The 17500-nt window shown below is 42.7% G+C and overlaps 1 protein-coding gene across 2 annotated transcripts in view; it reads left to right on the top strand.

The window, feature by feature from the left end:
* The window catches only part of b4galt1l (DP-Gal:betaGlcNAc beta 1,4- galactosyltransferase, polypeptide 1, like), a 16204-nt gene extending 4968 nt beyond the window's left edge, over nt 1–11236 (top strand). The window contains exons 3-7 of one of the 2 annotated variants that reach the window (XR_006152458.1): nt 2519–2706; nt 5776–5898; nt 6503–6607; nt 8743–10363; nt 10847–11236. Coding sequence is in view for 1 of the 2 variants with exons in the window: in XM_012814362.3 (XP_012669816.1) it covers nt 2519–2706; nt 5776–5898; nt 6503–6607; nt 8743–8878 (552 nt within the window). In the remaining variant the exon portion in view is untranslated. Of the gene's footprint in view, nt 1–2518; nt 2707–5775; nt 5899–6502; nt 6608–8742 lie in introns of both variants that reach the window. The other variant, XM_012814362.3, reaches the window with a different exon arrangement.
* Nucleotides 11237–17500: the final 6264 nt, after the last annotated feature.

The following is a 17500-nucleotide window of genomic DNA, read 5'->3' as shown; positions in this document are numbered from 1 at the left end:
ATGAGCAGTTAAATAAAAATTTAAATTGTGGGAAATAATATTTTACACTAAATGTATCTAATATTGTGTTGGTCATATTGAAATCATTCATTACGATTTGTTGGGGAAAAAATTAGGATAAAATAAAAAAATCGCATATTAAATCGCAATCGCAATATTGGGTGGAAAAATCGCAATTAGATTATTTCCCTAAATCGTTCAGCCCTAGTGGAGATATGGAGTGTGTGTGTGTGTGTGTGTGTGTGTGTGTACTGAGGTCTTCCTAACCATTCTGTGTTGTTTTATCAGTGTGGCCTCCTCATTTAAGGCACCGTAAAGAGAATGGCAGCAGACTGTAGAAAGGATCATTCTATTAATTAAAACTATGACGAAATATGAACGTCAGTGCCCTTTTTTACATGACTAAGAGGAGACGATAACGAGTTGGCACAGACATCAGTAAACACTGACTGTATTAACATGCAGTATTGTTTAAAAAAAAAAATCATTGTTGGTGAGGAGTGCTGTGAAGGCTTTTCTTACATATTTGTGGGGTGTCCCAACCCGAACTACATAGAACCACGGAACTACATAGAGCCACAGAACTACAAAGAGCCACAGAACTCCATAGTGCTATAGAACATAGTGGGTGATTGTGCCTGTCAAGCTGTGCGTGTCGTTGCAGTTCTGGTTAATAAAGCACAGATGGAGGTAGAGTGGGACCCCAAAGCGATCTGCCCAGATGGAGGCAGAATGGAGTATGTCTTTTTAAACATCTCTCTGAATATGGAAAGCTGTTATATAGAATTTCATGTCTCAATCCTATTGATATAGAATCGGAATCAGACTGAATTGAATCGTTAGCTTGTGAATCGGAATCTAGTCAAACTGGGGCATCTTTGCCAATACCTAGCCCTATTTATGTGTTTATTAGCCCTCTATCAATCTCAAGGACAAACACTGGACTTTGTTTCATTCAGCATTTAGCCTCTCTCACACACACACACGCACACACACACACATGCACACACACACACACACACACACGGGCACTCTTATTAGCCACGCTGTTTATGCCGTAAGCATGGTCAGGCATGTTGGTCAGGGCTGTGTTGTTTGAGATGACTGCAGAGGAATGAACAGAGTGGAGTGGAGAAGAGTGGAACTAGAGACTTCTCAACACTTTAAACTAGGAAGGCTCGTGGACGTGCTGTTCTAAATGCTCTATGTTCAGTCGTTAATGATACTCATTTGCTGTGATTGACACACATGAAGAGACAACTTAAATGACCGAACATCCTTTTTGTTTTTTCTCTTCCTCCCTTCTTTCCTTGGCTCTTCCCCCCTCACTCCCTGTCTTTTGTTGTGTGTGTGTGTGTGTGTGTGTGCCTATCTGTATGTCCGTGTGTGTGTGTGTGTGTGTGTCTGTGTCTGTGTGTGCCTATCTGCATGTCCGTGTGTGTGTGTGTGTGTGTGCGTGCGCCTATCTGCATGTGTGTGTAGGGGGTGGGCTCCTGTGCATGCTCTGTGTGTGTGCATGTGTGTGTGTGTGTTGCACAGGTAAATCAGTGCTTCAGCTTCCAGACTGCCTCACTACAATGCTACTCTGGGTAATAATAGCTGCTCTGTCCATCTCTCTCTCTCGCTGTCTGTGTCTTTCGCCCTCTTTTTTCCTGTCTTTTCTCCCTCTGTGGTGTGTGTGTGTGTGTGTGTGTGTGTGTGTGTGTGTGTGTGTGTGTGTGTGTGTGTGTGTGTGTGTGTGTGTGTGTGTGTGTGTGCCTCTTGCTTATCCAGGTTGTTCTTTTTCATAGGTCTCATCTTCCTGATGCATTAGTTCCATCCTCTCACGTTCTTTGCTGTGTGTGTGTGTGTGTGTGTGTGTGTGTGTGTGTCCATCAGATAAAGCCGTAAGGGGAGCTTACTCTTTGTGTGTTTTGAAAGACAGGGGCTGGGACAGGGCAGGATGCGCCAATTTAGTCCGAGACACACACAGATACAAACCTTGTCTCTCGCTTTATCACATTCTCACACACACATATGGGGGGTCGTTCGGCCTTTTGACAAAAGTACTGGACTGCTGGTTTGTATTTTTTCTGCAAACACATATTCATGGACACACATACAAGGCTCATTTCAATTTTCTCATCATCCTGTCTTATGCCCTCATCTCTCTCCATCTCTCTCGCTGTCTGTCTCTCCATCTCTCTCTCTGTGTCTGTCTATCCGTCTCTCTTGCTCTCTCTCTCTCTCTCTCTGTCTGTCTCTCCATATCTCTCTCTGTGTCTGTCTATCCGTCTCTCTTGCTCTCTCTCTCTCTGTCTGTCTCTCCATCTCTCTCTCTGTGTCTGTCTCTCCATCGCTCTCTCTCTGTCTGTCTCTCCAACTCTCTCTCTCTCCTGAGTGTTTGTCTTTGGTGTGTCTGTGATGCGTTCTGTGTAACTGTAATATTATGTTGTGTGTGTGTGTGTTGTAAGTGTGTGTGTTGTGTGCAAGTGTAATATTGTGTATGTGATATTAACCTATGCTGTGTCCCTGACAGGATGGTGATGAGACGTTTAACCGGGCAAAGCTGCTGAACGTGGGTTTCGCGGAGGCGCTGAAGGAGTACAATTATGACTGCTTCGTGTTCAGTGACGTCGACCTCATCCCCATGGACGACCGCAACACCTACCGCTGCTTCTCTCAGCCCCGACACCTCTCGGTGTCCATGGACAAATTCGGCTTCAGGTAACACACACACACACACACACACACACACACACTCACACACACACTCACACACTGCCAAGCTACCTCCTGTACCAGTTAAACAAAAGGGTGTGAAGGGGGGCAAGGCATCATTAATTCATGGCACTGGAGGTGTGGCAGTGTTTTCTGGCCTGATCCACGCTTCAGTAAGGGTAAGTAACTGAAGGGATAACTGCAAGGCCAAAGCAGGAAATCAAATCGGACTTATTCACTGCAGACTGGCAGTTCCACAACCTTACAAAGAGTTACAGGAAGTGGGACGAAACAGTGAATCTCACAATTACTCAACGGCTCTTATTTATCTTTCGGCTTTTAAATTTAGCTTGAGGTTGTTTGAGGCATATGCTAACTAACAGTGAGGACAATAAAGATGAGAACTTCACTCAAAGATACGTTTTTTTAATGAATGGTTGGGGCTAATTCAGTGAGGGCAGTTGCTTGCTGAGGAGTATGAGTCTGCTTCCTCTGAAGAAAGCAGACTCATGGTAGCATTACGAGATCCAACAAACCCATAATTCCTTCCGATTAATTTGAAATGCGTCCCATATTGTGTGTGTGGCTAAACTACTTCAGCACGCATAGAAACAAGTTGAAGTAAACTCATGGCAGACGGGTTTAACATAGTAAAGGTAGAGCACATTTGGAACGTGAAGAGGATCATTGTGAATAATAGGTTATTCAGAAATAATTATGCGGTTTCAAATTGACCTGGGAAGACCTGTAGTAAAAAAAACCTGCAAGGATTAAACATAATCTGGTTGTGGCGTGGCTGTTCTGGGAATGTTTTGATTCTTCCGAGGCTCAACCTGTCTGACCTGTTATAGACAGTGTGTGAGTGTGTGTGTCCATCCTTTGTTTTGTGTGTGTGTGTGTGAAGGAGTGGCCTGTGCTACTTGCTTGAGGCAAAATGTCGGTTCTCTTTGTGCTGACGTGGGCTTTGTGCAGACAACGTTTGCGTTCTTAAAGACATTCTAAATAAATACCACTATTAACATTGTTTAGTTAACATCGCTGTTAAACACAAGCAAGCATCAGCAGTATTAAAGTGGCATTATGCAGTAATTGTACTTCAGGATTAGGGTTAGGATAAGCAGTTTTACCTTAAAATAACAGCTTTAAAAAAATTGGGGCACTACAATGACTTTTAATATGGAGAATCGCCTCCGTGCCATTGCCATACCAGGGTCCGTAGGCATATTACTGCTAAATGTAGGTTTGCCTGAAGCCGCCCGGTTTTTACTGTCTGCCGAACTAGTAAGTAGCTTATTTGCCGTCGGGCTTTGTCTTGTGTTGCACTTGCTTGATGTTTGACTGTGTTAGGACAGATGTTGACTAACTAGTTTGTCATAATGTCAAAGTCAGCACATTTCAAGAGATTTGGTTAGTTTTAGCCGCTAGCATATCGTTAGCGATTAGCAATTGATCCGTTATGCTACTTTAATAAAGGCCATATGCAGTTTGGTTTGTTCATGATGACCAATGAATCACACATAACCTTCACATCACCTTCCTACTTTATTGTCATTTATGACCAAGCTAGTTACGTCAGCACTACTAAACATAAAGTAATATGGAGTGAGTTCCTTATGACTGCTAATTAATGCATTTCTTTAATACTAACAAATGTAACATTAATATAATCAGGCAATGATCTGATTTAATTGAGTACAAACCAGTAGTTACAGTTTCATGTTTTGCCATATACATGCCTTACATCACTGTTTTTCAGTGCCGTGTGTGTGTGTGTGTGTGAGCAAGAAAGGAAAAGACTTACAGGAGACAATTGACAGGCCTTGCTCTGTCTGGCCACAATCCCTGTGGTTCCATTTGGTTCTCTGTGGTTCCATTGGGTCTGGTTGGTCCCCGGGTTTAGGTTTCGAAGCACAAGCCGTCTGCTCTGACTTTGGCATGTCTCCTCTCCGTTCCAAAGTCCCTTGTGTCCACAACAGGGTGTGTGTGTGTGTGTGACCGTCACAAAGGGGATGCAAATCTATTTGCTGTTCATCCTGTCTGTCCTGGTCATGCAAACTGGTAGAACAGGGTCACCACAGGTGTATCTGATGGTTTGTGCGTGTGTGTACACTGTTTCAGTCTCTCACACGGGCTTATGATCATATGATCCTGTGTATGTATGTGTGCACGTGTGTGTTTGTGTCCGGGTGTGTCAGTCCCTGCATACCACCAGTTAGCTGGATTTACCCTGTGGCCTTATGACACAAGTTCACCACAGGTGTGTGTGTGTGTGTGTGTGTGTGTGTGTGTGTGTGTGTGTGTGTGTGTGTGTGTGTGTGTGTGTGTGTGTGTGTGTGTGTGTGTGTGTGTGTGTGTGTGTGTGTGTGAGAGAGAGAGGAAGATGATGGAGGACTGGCTCTTTATGGATGTAGCATAAAGGTACTCCAGCCTGGATATAAGTGTGTGTGTGTGTGTTCAGAGTCCCGGCTGGTGTGAGAATGGTTTGCAGTCTGAACAGTGAGTGTGGAGGCATCTGGTTGTAATTTAAAGCCTCCCCCCGTCTCTCTGTTATGTGCGTAAGCAAATTAGCTTGAGTGTGTTTGTGTGCCTGACTGCCTGTGTGTTTCTGTCCGTCTGTGTGCCTGTGTGTGTGTGTGCCTGTGTGTACCTGTGTGTTTGTGTGCCTGTGTGTGTGTGTGTGTGTGTGTGTGTGTGTGTGTGTGTGTGTGTGTGTTTTTGCTCCTTGTGTGCTGCCATGTACTCTAGACTTCATGATGGGCTAATTGGTGCATACAAAACGGAGTGTGTGTGTGTGTGTGTTTTAAAGAGGAAGTGGCTCTTCCTGTAGTCATGAGTCTAAAGAATAGAAGAATGGCAGCAGAAAACCACAAAGCTGACGAGAACCAGCCCAGTACATGCACATACACACACACACACACACACACACGCAGTCTGTCGTCTTATCTGTGGGAAGGTTCCGATTCCCAGCAGGATTGAACAGAGAAATGTGAATTTGCTTTCTAAGACACTTTGTAATCTCCAAAGGGAGATGATACAGGACTGACGTGCCACTGTATCCTCTAATCCCCCCCCAAGGTTGCCGTATAACCAGTACTTTGGGGGGGTGTCGTCCTTGAGCAAGGAGCAGTTCCTCAAGATCAATGGCTTTCCCAACAACTACTGGGGTTGGGGAGGGGAGGATGATGACATCTACAACAGGTACGCACACACATACACACACACACACACATACATTTTTCGAAAGACACAGTGACTACCCAGAATTCCACAGAGATGCCACAGATGAAAAACACGGAAATCTCCTTTTAACACGTAGGCCAGGAACACACACCCTTACACACACAGACACTCTCCACCTGATTAACCAGAGAGGCTCTCACACACATACACGCATACACACACACACACGCATACACACACACACACACACACGCATACACACACACACACACACACATACTCCACAACATCAAACAGAGACACAGTTAAGGTTGACCCTTGACTGGAAATAGCTGATGTGTCATCAGTTACAATAGGAAACATATCCTGGCCTACAGACGCACACACACACACACACACACACACACACACACACACACACACACACACACACACACACACACATTAACTTGGTCACACAGTCTCACTTACTCAGATACACACACTCAAATATTGTCTTATTGTCTGGCACACGCACACACAGTCACAAGGACCAACTCGGTCCAACACACAAACACCGACACACTAAAAGGCACACAAACACACACCTTCACAGACTGACACGGGTGTGTTTTCTCCATAGATTGAGTTCTAAGGGCATGTCCATATCTAGACCCAGTGGAGCCATTGGGAAATGCCGCATGATTCGCCATGAGAGGGACAAAAAGAATGACCCTAACCCACAGAGGTACACACACACACACTGCCACACACACACACACACCCTTATACACACACACACCCTTACACAAAACAAACCCTTAAACACTTACGCACCTACGTTCCCTTTTTCTGTTGACCGGTACGGAATGAGGCGAGACTTTGTGCGTCACTAAAGCGGTACACAGATGAAGACGAGTGGTGACGAGTCTCTGACCAATAAATAGTGTGCAGATTCATAGCCCCACCTTATCATAGCTGTTCAGGAAGCTTGCTACCCCAACAGAGGTGTACCCCAAAATAGCACGGGTACTAAAGAGACATACAGACTTATACAAAACATACACACTCACACAAAAATGTACACACTCACACTGACCAGTGCCATCTGTAGAAATGAGGAAGTAGAAGGCATGCATGTACACACACACGCACACACACATACACACACATACACACACACACACACACACACACACACGCGCGCACACACAGATAACAGAATGTTTACTTTAACATAACTGTATCAAACATGCAGTCATCAGTCAAATGAGTCATCAGTTATATTTAGCCAAAGAAGCAGCTGTATCAAAGCAAAATGCATCAATCAATCATTCACTCACTCACTCGCTTAGTCACTCTCAGGAATGCCGTATTCCTGAACCACTTCCAGTATGTAATGATAGCTGACAGATAAGGGAGTGTCTCACAGATAAAGAGGTGACTCACAGAGAAGGAGGTGACTACTCACTCATTAGTGTGACTGCGACAGCATTACTTCCTAAACCTTTTCATTATTCCGCCCGTTTCTTGGCGCCGCGTCTGCTCCTAGCGCTTTCGAGATATCGACAACTCTGACACGGCCGTCGTGATCCCGTGTAGTGCTCTTGTAAAAACGGTTACAGTGTCCCCCCGTCTTCCTTTTGTCATTGTCGTTTTCCATTCCTTTATTTCCCCATTGAAATGAATGGGGGAACACTTCGCGCAACTTCTGAAACCTTTGCTGCAGTTCAAAAACATCTGGGAAGTATATGGCTGGGCAACCTCATTGTGTTTGATAGTGCAATGAGGTGCCATTTAAATGCAGCCATCCAAATGGGTTACTGCTCATCTGCTGTCATTTTAAAATGAATGAAGACCACCAATGCAGATTAATAATTTAACAATTTCAGATGATGTTTTGTTCAATGTTAATAAACAAGACAAGGTAACTTAATATCTACGTTAACTAACATTAGTCACTCAACTAGCTCCAGCTGACTGCTAATGGGGCAAGCCCAAGATACAAAGATGAACATGATTATGATATTTAGCAGACACTTTTGTCCAAAATGACCTAAAACAATATAAACAATAACCAAAGCATTATGCAAAATACAATGAAATGCTTATAACAGCGTTGTCTATCCGATCATAGTAAAATTAACAGTAATAATAACAACAATAATATAATAATATAAAAGTTATAGGGCTTGTAAGAAATACATTAGAATGACAGATGAGTTCTAAAGAAGTGAATCTTTAAACACTTTGTGATACTCTTTGAATGGACCATGACAGTCACTTGATCGAATAGCACTAGGTAGGTTATTCCCCCCCAGAGATACCACTAATGACAAGAGTCCTGATTGCCATCTCCTGCTGTGGAGAGAAGGCAAAGACAACAGACGTTCTTCAGAAGAAACGAAGTGATCGAGTTCTTCCTAGATCTCAATAAGATGCATTGCACAATATGAATGGAAACCGTCGACTCATTTTGAACGTTGACTGATTAATATTTTAATAGCAGGGTGTGTGCTGTCTGCTTTTGTGTGCCAAAATGACAGTTGGTCGTTGGTGTTAGAATCGCTGCCCTGCGCCTTAGATGATATTTATTACTCATCCAATAGAGCCAGTCAAACCTCTTTTTCATAGGGCGAAATGTTAGCATCCACGTAGTTGCCTAGGGTACATCGGTCACGGTATGCAACAGCTGACTGCTGCTGCACCACAACCACACTTCGCATTTCCCCTTGGAAAGTTAACTATGTAAACCTATTCAAGGTTCACACACACACACACACTGACGTTGTGATTATTTAATCTGATATTTTATATGAACACCCTTAAACACATGTAATCTCATGAGTTATGTTTCTGTGTGTGTGCGTGTGTGTGTGTTAGGTTCGACCGCATTGCTCACACCCGTGAGACCATGCTCAAAGACGGCATCAGCTCTCTCTCCTACAGCGTGTTGAAGGTTGAGAAGGACCTTCTCTACACCAAAATCACAGTGGACGTGGGAAAACGTACCAAATAACACATACACACACACTCTCTCACACGCAGATACACGCACACACGCTCTCACACGCAGATACATGCACACATCATTACACTAACAGACTCTCTCTCACTCTCTCACACACACACACACACACACACACACACACACACACACACACACACACACACACACACACACAATATCATATGCCTCCCTATGAATGTGTTAAGCCAAAGTGCCTAGCCCGTGCGAGAGACTGAAACAGTGTACTGAGAAATGACCAAGTGTGGAACACAGCAGAAGAGGATGTATGGGACTCATGTCTGGACACACACTTGGACCAGGACACTTGGACGCTCCTGAGGCATCTCGACCCTGACCTTTGACCTTTGCACATATGATGCCGACTTGAAAGACGGGATGTGTGCTTCCTCTCCCCGCAAGAGGGAGTGTGAGAGGCTGCCGTCCTTCCTCCATATCTGAACTGAATGATGCCTTCAGCCACGTGATGCTGACGTGAGCCATTTATGTCGTCAAAATAGCACATGCACGCTCATCCTCACACACACTCACACACATCTGCCGTCTGTATGTGTGTGTGTGTGTGTGTGTGTGTGTGTATTGGAGGAACATGTGGCCTTTTCTTTTACCTTTCTGTCCGCTGTTATTGACAGGGAGATACTCTAAGCTTGAGTCTGTGTTTGTGTGTGTGTGTGTGTGTGTGTGTGTGTGTGTGTGTGTCTCGTTGTTAGCCTATGGCATAAATGTCTTAGTGTCTGTTAAGCTACTGGATGGCGAGATTCTTCTCTTCCTCCAGGATGGAGAGATGGTGAGTGACATATGAGGAAGGAAGAGAAGAGTGTAGGACATTCTCTCTTGAACCAAAGTGCCTCTTGTTCTCTCTCTCTCTCTCTCCCTCTCCCTCTATCTCTCTCTCTCTATCTCTCTCTCTCTCTCTCTCTCTCTCTCTCTCTCTCTCTCTCTCTCTCTCTCTGTCTCTCTTTTTGTCTCTGTAAAAGAGCTCACCTCAGCACATTTCTGAAATTGGGGGGAGGGGGGGTCTGGTCGTTTAATTGTTTGCTCTTACAACATCCCTTTTAGCTCAATGTTTGTGTGTGTGTGTGGGTGATACAAGTAGAAGGTGTGTGTTTGTATTTGTGTGTGGATGTGCAAGTTGGTGTAAGTGCTCTTTAAGTAGTAAGGACAGGCGCAGACATGCACATAGTCTCTTTATTTTCAGGATTTCTGCCCATAAGCCAATTAGCTGCCTCCAGCACACACACACACACACACACACACACACACACACACACACACACACACAAATAAAAACAGTCTTTCCACCTCCTGCTGTAGCCATATGCCTGTAGCCCTGCAGAGAACACACTCTCCAAACAAACACAGCCTTTAGAGGTGTGTGTGTGTGTGTGTGTGTGTGTGTGCACGCTGCGCCCTGTGGTGAAGGCCAGCTGAACCAGACTGTTGAATGTAACATTGCTGTGTGTGTGTGTGTGTGTTGTGTGTGTGTGTGTGTGTGTCCGAACAGGATGTACAGAATCTTTAAGAATCTTCACTTTTCCAGATGGCTCTTGCTCAGTCATGACTTCACCAGAGCTGGCTGCTGTGATTCTCTCTAGACCTATTAACACACACAAGGCTCACTGGAGAAGCTATACACACACACACACACACACACATACACACACACACATACACAACTTGCTCAGAGAGCTATGCTTTTTCTTGTTGCTCACACACACATACACACATAACTTGCTCAGAGAGCTATGCTTTTTCTTGTTGCTTGCAAACATACAAACACACACGACTTGCTGAGTGGTACCTCTACCACACACACACAGGAGCGCTCAGTCCTAACCCCGGTGGTATAGCTGTAGTAAGGTGATGTCTTTGATTCGTATCGCTCTTAATGTTCCAGAGCTTCATTTGTCAGGCCTGATGAGCCTGGGGGACAATGGCCGTAACTAATGCCTGCACGAGTGTGTGTGTGTGTGTGTGTGTGTGTGTGTGTGTGTGTGTGTGTGTGTGTGTGTGTGTGTGTGTGTGTGTGTGTGTGTGTGTGTGTGAGAGAGAGCTGAGGTGATAAGGTTATGTGTTCCGATGCTGAGGTAGCTGGGTTATCTGCACAGTAATCGGACCCCACACCTCACAAGTTCCAGTGCTATGGTGCTCGGAACGTGGGTCGGAACGTCTGTCTGTGCTCCAGTGGGCTCTCTCTCTGTCCGTCTGTCCGTCTGTCCGTCTGTCTGTCTGTCTGTCTGTCTGTCTTTGGTTTATATGAAAAGTGCTGTGTATCCTGATTGCTGTATCAATGAACCCAAATCAATGTTAAAGATTATAATTGTTTTGAATTAAAGATTTTTGATTGAATCTGGTGATATTTTTGTAAGGTATGCATGTGTGTTTAATTGATAAACACACATGCTGGGCTTTGGCTGAGAGGACGTGTGTTGTGTGTGTACATTTCTGTGTTTGTGTGTGTACCTGTGTGTTTGTATAGTCATGGTAGAATGTGTGTGTGTTTGTATAGGCATGGTAGAATGTGTGTGTGTGTCTAGGTGCAGCTGTGTTTTTCTCATGAGTGAGCACAGTGTGAAGATCTGTACTCTCCACAGCTGTATACTTCTACAGTGTGTGTGTGTGTGTGTGTCTAGCTGACTTAAACACCCCTCATCTGGTGTATCACTCCTCTCTCACACACACTGCCCATTCCTTTAAGAGTTCACTCCTCTCTCACACACACTGCCCGTCCCTTTAATAGTTCCACTCCTTGCTCACTCTGTGTTTAGGCTCAGCTAGCAGACTGAGATGCTAACAGCACCAAGCTCATGGCGTGTCACTGGAGACACAGGAAATTACATAATTGTGGTGCGCCACACCTTATGAGTGGTCTCCATCCTGTTTTTGTGTGGTGGTTGTTGCTTAATGCTGCAGCTCACAGACTTCCCTCATCTGACTGGGGGTTTGGCAGACAAACATGAACGTATAGAAATGTGTCACCTTGCTCTTATGTAGAGTGGTATTTATGATGTGGCATAAACACACACCCACACACTTCATACAAATGCAGGTTGACACAGTAATTTTGTGTCTGACCTTTTTTTTTCAACTGTCATGAACTTTGTACTGTACACAGTTTTGTCTTACACTGTTACAATTACTAACTGCATTAGTCTTAGGGCGTGTGTGGGATGAGATGAATGAATAAGAGACAGATGGAATGAGAGCACTGAGATGAAGGAATGAGAGACAGGCCAGCACTGAGATGAAGGAAGGTACCCTACCAGGGTACGAGCACTGTACCTTTATCATAGGTACATTTTTGTACCTTCTTGTCTGTACCTCTAAAAGAACATTTCTGCACCCCTAGTGACAAAAATGGACCCATTGGAAAGGTACAGAATTGGTATCTAATGAGGTACAGCTGTAGCGACACGCCCTTCGGTGCCTTTATGAGGCAAAAACATACCCTTAAATCCAGAAAATGAAAACATTTACAATTATTCACCTTTTAACAATTGCAATTTTGTAAATATTCTCATTGCTTTCTATTTTCCAGTGACATCACTTCTCATAGTCCATTTAAGTGCAGTGTAAAAGTTCACATCATCTTTTGTTGGGCTGGAGGACAACTTTAAATCATCCACACGATGACGGTACTTTTTGAGTATGGTACTTTTTGTGGTGCTAGTTGACATCCCCCACTTGTGGATTTGTAGGCGTCCATCAGCGTGGCTTCATGATGACCACCTTTTGTTTCACTCTCATCACTGGACACAAGGCTTGTAGCTGGTTCCTGTGACGCTGCAAAATAAGGAAGCATTGTTTAAAAACTCAGGCCTTATATGTGAAAACCAACTAACAAACATTTGAAAATGATTCAGGTAGAGTTAAAGGGGTGCAATCCCTAATCTTAAACTCCACTCCAGTTTTAATTTCCACCAAAAACTGCATTGGAACTAGCCATGTGTTGTGGGAGCCAATGACATTGTCATTTTTAAAATACTTCTTTCACATAGTTTATATATATATATGTGTGTGTGTGTGTGTGTGTGTGTGTGTGTGTGTGTGTGTGTGTGTGTGTAGGTTGGACAAGTAGGAAGGTCATGTAGGAATCATGATCTGGATGTTGCACTGGAGGTTGGAGCTGGCCCTTCCTGCCGATGGGTGCGAATGATCAGATTCAGTGGAAGAGTGGGTGTTCTGTTTACACACACACACCTTCATGTCCCTGACAGTCTACTAAACAAAACCTGTGTGTTTAGTTTGTTTGGTGGCGAATTCAATCAATGATCTACTAATTCAAAGTTAAAGAATTATATGAGATCAACATTTTCATAGCTTATTATGTCCATATGTTTGTGTGTGTGTATTTTCTGCATAACATAATGAACACTTATAATCATCATGCCAAGTGCAAATAGCAATTGAACTGTGGGAATAAGATAAAGACACAAAACTGATTTAATTTTCAACATGTTAATTGTAGAAATACGTTGTATTAACAAACTGCACAATGAACAAAGGCAAAGCATTTGTAATAGTTTAAGGCGACTTAAGAAACATTCTGCCTATGCGCTACTATATAGGGCAGCCAGATTTGGGAATGTAACTAGGCAGCCAGATTTTTGTCACTGGCTACAAGAAAGGCTAAAACCTGTCCGGTGGAAAGCTCATCCCTCTCCAGAACATTCTGTACATTTTGCGACAGGTGAACTGCTAACCGTACAGCTAAAGGTTTCACTGTTTATAGCCAGATCTCCAGATACACGCCTTTCTCCCAGTGTGATCAAGGATTTGCTGCATCATTTGCCTGTACCTTAAGCTTGTTAAAAGAACAACTTTGTACCCTTTGCTATCAGCAATGATTTTGTACCTTAAAGTCGTGAAACAAAGCTCCTCACCTTAAGGACCATACATACAAAAGGGTACTTTTCTGACAACTGTACCTTCAGGTACAAAAATAATGCTATTATTTCTCTACAGATGGATAAATCAATGAGAGGCAGGCCAGCAGGATGAATGAATGAATAAATGAGAGATAGACAGAGAGACAGACCAGCGCTCAGAAGAACTGATGAATGAATGAGAGATGTTTGCATCACTGGCGTATCTAGCCATCTAGTCATGTTTGCGGGAAAAAAAATGACTTCTTGAACTGCACCACTCAGACCATCTAAAACAACGATTACTTTTGATCTGTTGTCATCTCTCCTACTCTCTGGTTGAGTAAGAGACATTTGACGGCCGCACTCCCTGATAAACGCAGCATATCATCCCTATCTCCTTCTCTCACACTAGTTGTCTGTGTGCCTGTGTCCCATGGTCAATGTGCCAAGTTTGAGCATCAGGTACATCAATTCCACGGAACCACTTCATGCTGACATTCCCCACCCAAAACAGTGGGAGTCACCATGTTAGCTATGTAGGTGACTGGTAGAACAATTGCTTCTCTGTATAGGCTAAAGAATTTAATCAGTTCTTGTGATTTCCATGGCACTAAAAAATTAAAGCACTTAAACTATGATTGTTTCCAATAATATTTGTATAGGGCACAAAGAGGCTTTGTTACTGAAGGACATACCATCACAGCTTAACGGATGTGTCATCTGCTCTGCTCACCCACACACACACACACACACACACACATATTCACACATTCATGTCCAGTCAGTAAAAGAACAAAGCCCAATTATGGTCCAAATATTTATGATTCATAATATACCAATGCTCATAATACCTTTTTTGCTCATTATGTAATTGTGGTGATGGACAAAATTAGATTATAACTTATGAAAACATTTTAATAGAACTTGAATTAATTTAAATCTAGTAGTAGATATGTCCAAAATAATCAATAATATTTTAACAATGATAAAGATTGAAGTTCATTTATTTAAAAGTGTACTGTGAAAGTGTAAAGTGTACTGTGTGTTATACAAGAATGCATCTTGTATATTGAGTTTAGATTAATTGTATATGTGTTCTTTATGTGAAATTAATACATTTCATGCATCAAGCTGCTTGATATACAATGGGATCAACTAATCCAAAACAGCTCCCTCTCGTATTCTCACAATTATTGTTCATCTAAATGACTGGAGCCCACTTGTGTGAGTGATTACACTGTCCAAAATCAATCATATTCAGTGAAATGTGGATACAAGCGGAGGTCCACTCACACACAAACAATCGCTCTTTTTTTAAGAAACTATTCAAAATAAAAGAAATGTTGCCAACAAGTGAAGACCTATTTCTTTGGAAAGAAAGATATTGCGAAGAACAGGGGTGTCATTTTACATCTGTCTTTCACTAATATATTTGGACAAAAGCGTCTGCTAAATGACTAAATGTAAATGTAAATGTAAATATGCAAATTGTACATTCTGGATCTTGACATTATCTTGAGTTCAGGGAAGTATTTCAGGGACTTCTGTTAAAAACACAAATCAGCTGTCCATGACGTGACATTTCTTTTAAGGTAAGTTCACCAACGTCACAAGCAGGTAATGTGAGCCTTTGTGTCATGCAGAAGATTTGGCTGAATGTGCAGGGGTCAAACACTGCATATTCATCATGGATTTGAATTCATTTACTTAAACAAATTAACCTTGAACCACAAATCAATCATGTGCAACTGGAGTCTGATTTACGTGTTCAGTGAAATGTTCAGTGCTGCGTGGAAGCCTATGTGGATATAAGCAGAGGTCCACTCACAGAGGTCCACTCACACACACAAAATCGCCCTTTTTTTAGAAAAATATTCAAAATCAAACAAATTATTGCCAACAAGTAAAGACCTATTTCTTTGGAAAGAAGGATATTGCAAAGAACAGGGGTGTCATTCAACGATATATGCAAAATTATAGGATGGCTCTGGACATTCTGGATCTTTTGTACTCAAGGTGGGGACAGCCCTCAGGTGATTTTCCTCAGGTGGAGGCTCAGAGTCCCTTCTGGTAATCACTTGTGTCTATGTGTGTGTGTGGGTGTGTGTCCCTCTCAGGATGTTTTACCATCCACTCTAAACTCTCTGACCTGTGTCTGTGGTGTGTGTGTGTGTGTGTGTGTGTGTGTTGGATGGATGTTATTCCACCCATTCTAAACTCTCAGACCTGACAGCTTCTGTTGAAAAAAGAGCAGAGATTGAGTTGTACACGCTACACATCACGAGATCCCTAAAGGGAGTGGTTTCACATAAGAAGGCCAATACATTGTCACACACAAGGATCAAGCACAGATCAACAAAACAGACACAGCATCTCTCACGCATTGTTACGGTTTAGATCCACCCCCTTATTATTGTTCTCAAATCTGTTACCTCCTTGGCCTTCATCAGGAGGCAATGATGATAAGAGAAGGGATATACCCTACCCAATATACGAGAAGTCCTCAAACACTTTATTCTGTTAATCGAACATCCACTGATAAGTAGCTTAAAGTATTAAGCGGACGCTTTTGTCCAAAGTGATTTGTCCAAAGTCCATTAGAATAACACTAGAATATGCATCTCCTGAAGGGAAATACCAGTGCATGAAATGTAAAAGTTAAGAAAGGAAGAAGAAAGGAAAGAAGAGTGAACAAGACTGAAAGAAGAAAGGAAAGAAGAGTGAACAAGAGTGGCTATAGATAATGACAGTAAAGCACGCAACAAAGAGTGTGCATGTCTGTGAGTGTGTGTGTGTGTGTGTGTGTGTGTGTGTGTGTGTGTGTGTGTTTGTGTTTGTGTTTGTGTGTGAGAGAGATTTCGCATTTGCATATGCAAAAATTTAAATTAACCAGGAAGGTGTGTGTGTATATGTGTATGTGTTTTTGTGTGTGAGAGAGAGATATTGCATTTAAAAACAAATATTATAGGGAAAATATTGAAAGAAGGAGAGAAATGGAGTGAAGCAGAGAGATGGAGTGTCAGGGAGGATAGAGGACTGTAAAGTCAAAGAAGGCTGACAAAAAAGTGTAGGAATTGATGGACAGAGTAATTGAAAGAAGAAAAGAAAGAGGAGTGAAGAGGAGTGGCTATGGATAATGAGATAAAGAGAGAGTGAAGAGGGAAAATATTGAAAGATGGAGAGAAAATGGAGTGAAGCTGAGAGATGGAGTGTGAAGGAGGACTGGTATTTAGGACAAATTCACTTTGAACCTGCATGGACTGACTGATCTGGGGAGAAGTGCTTTAATTAAAAACAAAGCAAATATTTCAGAACTAGAACTAATATATGCCAATTGTTGAATGGAGAGGGACAGAGAGAAGAGGAGTCTTGGAACCTTGGCGCAGGTGTCAGTGAAGCACAGGTGCAAGCCAGTTTAATGACCCTATTATGATGTCACAATGGCCCAATGTAAGTCAATGGGAACATTTGTATTAGTTTTTCTTTAATATCTTAAAAAGTATAAAGTTCAGAAAAATGAAAAATACATAGCATAAGTGTCCTTTACAAGACCTACGCGACAAAGTTCGACCGTTACGCGGTTCGAGCTGAATTAAGCGCAGAAGTTTGGTACAAAGAATAAGAAGTATAAGAAGCATAGGAATAACAATACAGGGCATTTCATGCACTGTAATAAGAAGTATAAGAAACGTAAGAATAACAATACAAGGCATTTCATGCACTGTAATAAGATAAAGAATAAGAA

This window comes from Clupea harengus, chromosome 6, assembly GCF_900700415.2.
Source record: "Clupea harengus chromosome 6, Ch_v2.0.2, whole genome shotgun sequence".
NCBI classification, from domain to species: domain Eukaryota; kingdom Metazoa; phylum Chordata; class Actinopteri; order Clupeiformes; family Clupeidae; genus Clupea; species Clupea harengus.
The sequence above is the reverse complement of the archived record's forward strand: the minus strand, read 5'-3'. Positions and strand labels throughout refer to the sequence as shown.